The 8290-nt window shown below is 35.0% G+C and overlaps 2 protein-coding genes across 2 annotated transcripts in view; both read left to right on the forward strand.

The window, feature by feature from the left end:
* The window catches only part of LOC110286342, a 193464-nt gene extending 189185 nt beyond the window's left edge, over positions 1 to 4279 (forward strand). Inside the window, exons 10-12 of the mRNA XM_021152742.2 lie at positions 3267 to 3376; positions 3806 to 4175; positions 4271 to 4279. Of these exons, the coding sequence (XP_021008401.1) occupies positions 3267 to 3376; positions 3806 to 4175; positions 4271 to 4279 (489 nt within the window). The remainder of the gene's footprint in view (positions 1 to 3266; positions 3377 to 3805; positions 4176 to 4270) is intronic.
* Positions 4280 to 4316: 37 nt separating this feature from the next.
* LOC110286939 (dentin sialophosphoprotein-like) overlaps positions 4317 to 8290 on the forward strand; it is a 33595-nt gene continuing 29621 nt past the window's right edge. Inside the window, exon 1 of the mRNA XM_021153617.1 lies at positions 4317 to 5190. Within this exon, the coding sequence (XP_021009276.1) occupies positions 4317 to 5190 (874 nt within the window). The remainder of the gene's footprint in view (positions 5191 to 8290) is intronic.

Below are 8290 nucleotides of genomic sequence, written 5' to 3' on the forward strand. Positions count from 1 at the left end.
ATGGGGGACTTTTGGCATAGCATTGGAAATGTAATTGAGGAAAATATGTAATAAAATAAAATAAAATAAAATACAAGGTCTTTGTAAAATTCCAAGATCTCTTTAAAAGTTTAAACTTTCTATATGTAAAAAATTAATACCTTCTCATTTCAAGAGGGAATAACCAGGACAGTCACAATGTGAATAAAGCAAAGCACATCTACAACAGTGTAAATATCTCAGTGTCCATAATCTGGGATTAACTCACAATCTTCTAGGTGTCTCCAAAGGAAGTGGGTCATTTCTCTGGCTCTGCCATCTACTGTACACATAGCTTGTCTTTGGGGCTCTGACTAGCTCCATTCCAGCACTGTATCTGTTCTTGGTGATCGCCCCATGGTACTGGAATCCCCAAAAATTCGGGGGTCTTTTCCTCCAAGTTGTATGCACTCTCACTGGTAACCTCTAACTGGCTTTCTTCAGAAACTCTAGCCCTGCTACCCAGGTTCAAGCCTCAACTGCTCTCTATGACCACTTCAATACCAGAACCTTCTAGAGGTTACTCTTACACTGCTAAGTTTGGCTGTTAGCACAAACTACAACCTTGGCTGTCTTGGGAACACAGCTTCTGTGTGTAGACCCTCAGGAAACATTTCTCAAATTTTACTTCATTGATGCTGTTCTCTTCTTATTCCTTGCTAATTTCTCAGCGCCATTTGACTAGCTTCCATTTTTCCAACAACACAAAGGTTTTATTTCAGTGGTTCTGGTCTCTTGTCTAATTGCTGCTGATTCTTCAGTTCCAGATGATCAGACACCACAGATATTTTAACAAAAAGGGCCCATGAGAGTCTTTGTTTCCCTTGAAACTTCATAAGCCAGGTCTCCATTGTCTGCACTGCTCTCAACATTCTTATCTTCCAAGCCCCAAATCAGCCAACCCACAGTCAATGACTTCCTGCCTATGTTCCAAAGACCTTCCACAACCCTCCCCCAAACAAAGTGAAAAGATCTGTCACAGCAATACCCCAATTTTGGTTGGGAAACTTTTAATGATAGCTTCTATTTCCTTATGGGTTTTGGGACTGTTAGGTGATTTATCTGATTCTTATTTAACTATGGTACCTGGTATCTGTCTAGAAAATTATCCATTTCATCTAGATTTTCCAGTTTTCTTGAGTATAGTCATCTGTAGTATGATCTGATAATTTTTTTAATTTCTTCAGTTTCTACTGTTATGTTTCTTTTTTCATTTCTGATTTTGTTAATTTGGATATTATCTCTAGGCCCCCTGTTTAGTCTGGCTAAGAGTGTGTCTATCTTGTTTGTTTTCTCAAAGAATGAGCTCCTAGTGTTGTTGATTCTTTGTATAGTTCTTTTTGTTTCTACTTGGTTGATTTCAGCACTGAGTTCAATTATTTCCTGTCATTTACTCCTCTTAGAAATATTTGCTTTTTTTTCTTATAGAGCTTTCAAATGTGATGTTAATCTCTTAGTGTATGCTCATTTCTATTTATTTATGGAGGCACTCAGAGCTATGAGTTTTCACCTTACACTGCTTTTATTGTTTATCATAACTTTGGATATGCTGCGCCTTCATATTTGTTAAATTTTAAAAGTCTTTAATTTCTTTATTTCTTCCCTGACCAAGTTATCATTGAGTAGAGAGTTGTTCAGCTTCCTTGTGCATGTGGGCTTTCTGTTTTTGTTGTTGTTGTAGTTGTTGTTATTGATGTCTATCCTTAGTCCTTTGTGATCTGATAGGATGCATGGCATTATTTCAATCTTCTTGTATCAGTTGAGGCTTTTTTTGTGACCAATTCCATGGTCAGTTTTGGAGAAGGTACCATGAGGTACAAAGAAAAATGTATATTTTGTTTTAGGATGAAATGTTCTATAGATATCTGTTAAATCAATTTGGTTCATAACTTTTGTTAGTTTTACTGTGTCTGTGTTTAGTTTCTGTTTCCATGATCTATCCATTGGTGAGATTAGGATGTTAAAGTCTCCATCTATTATTTTGTGATTTTGATTGTGAGCTTTGAGCTTCAGTAATGTTTCTTTTACAAATGTGGGTTCCCTTGCATTTAGGGAATAGATGTTCATAATTGTGGGTTCCTCTTGGTGTATTTTTCCTTTGATGAGTATATAGTATCCTTCCCCATCTTTTTTGATAAATTTTGGTTGAAAGTCTATATTATTGGATACTAGAATTTCTACTGTATCTTGTTTCTTGGGACCATTTACTTGGAAAAATTTTTTCCAGCCCTATAGTCTGAGGTGGCTTTCATTTTTGCTAAAGTATGTTTTTGTATGCAGCAAAATTGATGGATCTTGTTTACATATACATTCTTAACTGAAGTTGTTGTATTTGAACAAAACTTTACTTAATCTTGAGGAAGGAGAAATAAACAGGTTGTGTTGACTTAATTCAGTAATCTATTATCACCTTAAAATATTCAAGAATATGTAAAGTTAATAAAGAAGGAAGAAACTTGGATTAGGAACTGATACATTGTCAAAACCCTTGATGTAAAATATTGCCTTCATTGTTTTTGTAGAATCATATGATCACTTGCATGTACTTCCTTTATCCATGGCTGTTTTATTCTTCTCTAAATGTTATTTGATATATTTTTCTAAGGACATGACAGAATTAGCTTTTGTATGGCGACTGAGATTGCCTACCCACATACACACAACCAACCCCTGCTGTTTTTTTCTGAATACTAACTTTAATTATCTATCACAGAGAATCTGGTTACTCCCCTTTGAATCAAATGCTACTTACATGCAATCTAAAGACTGAGTTTCATAGGACTTTTCTTTTTTTTTTTTAAAGATTTATTTATTATATTATATGTAAGTACACTGTAGCTGTCTTCAGACACTCCAGAAGAGGGCGCCAGATCTCGTTACAGATGGTTGTGAGCCACCATGTGGTTGCTGGGATTTGAACTCTGGACCTTCGGAAGAGCAGTCGGGTGCTCTTACCCACTGAGCTATCTCACCAGCCCTCATAGGACTTTTCTTGTATTTACGAGTGGAGTATAGTTCGTAGGAACATAGAAGGTGAACAAACATCCCATAATGTGTCTATCTTGTCTACCCTTATGTTCAAATATTAATTCTGAGGTTTTACCCAGAAGCATTTTACAAAACATGTCAAGCACAAGTTTGTAGCTAACCAAGCTAATATCCTCTCTAGTCTAAGTGCTTTTATTTGCTGTATTTTGTGTTTAATTTAAAAAATAAAACTATTATGTCATGATTTATTTGTTTTTCAGCCAATGACTACATCTGTTTTATCATATGGACCTCCTGTACAAGATACATCTGTTCAGAAACAAAGACTATCTGAGAGTTATTCATCTTCACCAAGAGTTGAATTTCCAAGGTAAATCTCACTAATAATAATCAGGTCTACCTATGTACAATTTTCACCTATATTTGAAAGTAAAAATACATCTACTTTCATTTTAAACTTCACTTTAAACATAATACTTGTTCCCTAAATGTTGATATATTGACTTGATAGAGACAAGAAAGTCAAGTATTAACAAGAAGTCTTTCTATTCAGGGGAAATAACTTTAGGTACATTGGAAAATAGTTAATCTGAGGGAAAGATGCTAGTGGTTGTAAAATCAACACATTAATATTCTTATTTTGTGAATAAAAGCTTAGTGGGTTTTTTTTTTTGGTTTATATCATGAGCAGAAGGACCATGTGCTCCATAATATGGTCTGTCAGAAGAATTAAATAGAGCCATAGTTATGCCAGCTGGTAAATATTTAAACATATATTCATGTTCTTTTTTTCTTTAAGTGATGAAGGAGCATTTACACTGGAATGTGACAAAGGATACAAATCTGAAACAGAAATTCAGTATACAGATGCATTTGAAACTTTAGGAGGTTCTTTCTATTATAAAACTCTCCAAGACCTAACACTAATTGAAAGTGATACACCTCTTATGGACTCTGGTTCTGAAAAGTGTGTGATTGATTCGGACTCTGATAGAGGTGTTGTCTCAGATTTTGAGTTAGAAGAACAATCTAAAGACTCATGGGGACTGGACTCTGACTCAGAAAAGTCTCCAAGGGATTCAGACTCTAGAAAACACTTGTTTAAAGCAGAACCTTACCATCTAGATTCAGTCTCTGTTGAAGACTTGACCAAGACTGGGAAACACCTGGTGAGAATGGAGCAGTACCAGATGGAATCTGGATCTCTGAAACATTGGATAACCTCAGGCTCAGAAAAGTCCCTGGAAGATTCTAACTCTGAAAGACTCTCTGACTCTGACAATGAAAGACAGAAAGAAGAAAACTTTCAAATGGCTTCAGCTTCTATACAAAGTCTGATGGAATCTGAAAAAACAAAGATGGAGAGTGAAAGTTTGTGGATGATCTCTGATTCTGAGAGTTACTCAGTGGACTCACACACAGAAAAAAGTAGAGCATCAGTATCTAAATTAAGTCTGATAGAAGTTGATGAAACAGAAAAACCAAGAACTAAGAGATATTTGATGGAGTCTGATTCTGAACCAAGTAAGACAGACTCAGATTCAGAAGGATGTGAGCTAGCCTCAGCAGCTGTGAAATATTTCATAGCTACAAAGACATTTCACCAGAGCAGTGCTAGCAACCAGTTCCCAAAGGATTCATGGTCTGGAAGTAGAACAATAAACTCAGACTCTGAAAACCCTGTGATGTCCTCTGATTCTATGAAATACATGAAGAAAGCTGAAACATGCAAGAGTACCTGTAATTTGGAAAGACTCAAGGTGGCTCACAAGTCTGAGTCTCTACAGGACTGGTTAGATGCTAAAAGAAAACAATTAGATTCTGATAATGCTGGATACTGGGATAGCTCCGGAAAATATCAGTTTAGTTCTATAGTACCTCAAGAGAGCGTTGGAAAACGTCAGGGTGACCTTCAAACGTTTCAGCATATCACTGAAAAAAAGGAAGTAGGATCCAGTTCTGATAAACATCAGACACAATTTGGAAATGAAAGAGATCAAAATGAACCTGAAAGTAAAAGATACCTCATAAAGACAGAGAAGGGATTAGACAATGAGGGATTTCAAATGGATGAGGAAAGAGAAGGATATCTTGTGGAATCTGACTTCCGTGATTCAGAACATGAGGCACACCTGCTAGAAGCCCACCGGCTTGGTGCTCGTAAAAAGGAGAATCGTCCTCCAGGTAAGGTAAAATGTATGTGACCTCTAAAAATATATTATACATTTTATTAATAACATCATAACATTTCCAAAAATGACAGTAGCATTGGTAGATTTGGGGCTGAAACCACGTAGGAAAACCATTAAGTGATTCAGAGACTAAACATCTTAATCCCAGATTTTTATTTCACTTTTAAAATTAGCAATATTATCTTGCTTTAGGTGATTTTTTATCTCTTCATTTTAAAAAGTGTAAAGTTAAAGTGCCTAATGAAACAATATTTATAGTGGCCTATGAAATAATGTTAAATTTAGCTCATCCTGGAACAAGTAAAAGAGTTTTGCTATTTAGTTATTGTAAAAAGATTTAAGTATAGAAGCCTAAGTATATCAGCTTTCAAAATATCTTTTGTTTCTCATAAAGGTTTTCCTCAAGTTCATAATTATCAATGGATAGTTTTTATTTATCTGTTATGCATGTTTATTTTATCATAATATATCTTAATTCTCAATTCCCTAGACAAGTGGTCTTCATCTTGTGGGTTGTCACCCTTTTGGAGTCAAATGACATTTCACAAAGGTCACATATCAGATATTTTGCATATCAAATGCCTACATTAAGATTCATAACAGTAACAAAATTACAGTTATGAGGTAGCAAGGAAAGTAATTTTATGATTATGAGTCACCACAACAGGAGGAACTGTAAGGGTCACAGCATTAGGAGGGCTGAGAACTACTGCTCTAATTTAATTAACTCTTTAAAACAAATGTATATGCTTTATGTAGAGGTACTATGAACTACTCTAAGCATTTTATATATACTGAGTAGTATTGATTCAGCATTGCTAGTTAATTAATTCTCACAGATTTTATATATACAAATTTATTAAGTCCTCCCAATACTAGAAGGTAGGTTACTATTGCCATTTTTGTTTTACTTTGGAGAAACTGAGGCACAAATAAGTAGCCAAAGTAGCACAATAAATAATAGAGTGTGATTTCATACTTCAGAGTTTATGTTGTTGACCATGAAGATGCACTATCAGTGAACTTTAAGAGGTATTTCCCATTGAGAACCATGATAATTCTAAGTACAAGTTATTTGTCTTGTACTCTGAATTTAGACTTATCTAAATATAGTGTCCTAGTTTAACAAGCATAATTATAAATGTATTTTCACATTTTATCCTTAGGATTTTCTAATTTATAAAAACAGATTTTAAAAATCTGAATGGAGTGTAAAAAAGATTAAATAATATTTTTTTAAAAGAAACATGAATCCTAAAAAAATTAAAATCTGAATGTTACTACAGGCTTCTAATTCTAGTGGTGGGGTGGCAGAGATGGAAACATTACTAAGGCTTCATGTCCAGCCAGCTAACCTAGGTTAATCAGAACGTTCCAATTCTCATTGAGAGGCTCTGTTTAAAATACAAAAAGTTGAAAAACTTCTGAGGCAAGACACTTGATGTTTATCTCTGACCTATACCAACATGCATACACAAATGCATGTTTATGTGCACATATATGTGCACCCATAGCTGTGAACAAGCACACGTGAATGTGCACAAAATAAAGAGCAATACTAATATAGTATGTATGTGTGTTCTACAAACATGGGAGAATTGTACCTCAAAATAGAACCTGACGTGGTGGTGCACGCCTTTAATCCCAGCACTCGGGAGGCAGAGGCAGGTGGATTTCTGAGTTGAAGGCCAGCCTGGTCTACAAAGTGAGTTTTAGGACAGCCAGGGCTACACAGAGAAACTCTGTCTTGAAAAACAAAAACACAAACAAACAAAAACAAAACAAAACAAAAAAACATCTTCCTTAAATTGTTACATATGTAATTAGTGACCAGCAAGCATGGTGATCAGTCACTATCTGAGAGCTCACATCTGATCCAAAGTTTGCAGGATAAGAGGGAGAATGAAACTGGCCTGGCATGGGTGTTTAAAAGCTCAAAGTATAGCCCCAGTGATACACATCCTCCAAAAAGGTCAAACGTACTCCAACAAGGCCACATTTCTTAATCCTTCTCAAACAGTTCCTCTTACTGGTGACCAAGCACTCAAAGATATGAGCCTATAGGGGTCATTCTTGTTCAAACCACCACACAAAAAATTATTATTTGCTCTGAAACTGATCAGTTAAGTACATTTTCTATCAGTTTGCTTAGATCAAACTAAGAGAAAATATACTTGTCAAATTTCTTGATAACTAACATAAAGCACAGCAATATATCAACAGTTTTTTAAAACTAAAATGTGTACTTTATTTAGGAAATGTGATCTATTATAGTCCTTTCTTCTCTTAATATAATCTTTTCTCAGTATGTTTTCTGCTTTGCTGTATATATAAACAATTTACAAAGTCTCAAATCAAACTTTCAAGTCTTAGAGTATAGAAACCTATGTAAGTTTTAGAATTTTAGAAAAATATTCTTTGATTTTTACAAATACCATAAATGTTGCCTCTAGAATGCTTAATCACAATTTCTTATCTCTCAACTTATTTTGATAATAGGCTTTTCAGTTTACTTGGTTAAGATACCATGCACTCAAAAGTTCAAAAAATAGTCAAAAGACATTTTTGAGGGGAGTATCTGGGATTCCTCACTCATGTTTACCTATTATATGTTTTAAATATAAATAGATACTGCAAATGTGATTTTTAATATTATTTTTATTAGACAATTTCTTTATTTACATTTCAAATGTTATCCCCTTTGCTGTTTTCCCCTCCCCCTGCTTCTATGAGGGTTTCCCCCACCCACCCACCCACTCACTCACTCCTGCCTCCCTGCCCTGGCATTTCTCTACACTGGGGCATCAAGCCTTCACAGGACAAAGGACTTCTCTTCCCATTGATGTCCAATAAGGCCATCCTCTGGTACATATGCAGCTGGAGCCATGAGTTTTTAAATCTACAATTAAAATTGAAATTTCTAAGTATAAGGGAAGTGTTCTTACTTGTATGTCTTCTTTAACAAACTATTGATAAATTTGCTGTGTTTATATGGTGTCTTAGTCAGGGTTTCTATTCCTGCACAAACATCATGACCAAGAAGCAAGTTGGGGAGGAAAGGGTTTATTCGGCTTACACTTCCATGCTGCTGT

The sequence above is a fragment of the Mus caroli genome, chromosome X (assembly GCF_900094665.2).
Source record: "Mus caroli chromosome X, CAROLI_EIJ_v1.1, whole genome shotgun sequence".
Taxonomy (NCBI): Eukaryota; Metazoa; Chordata; class Mammalia; order Rodentia; family Muridae; genus Mus; species Mus caroli.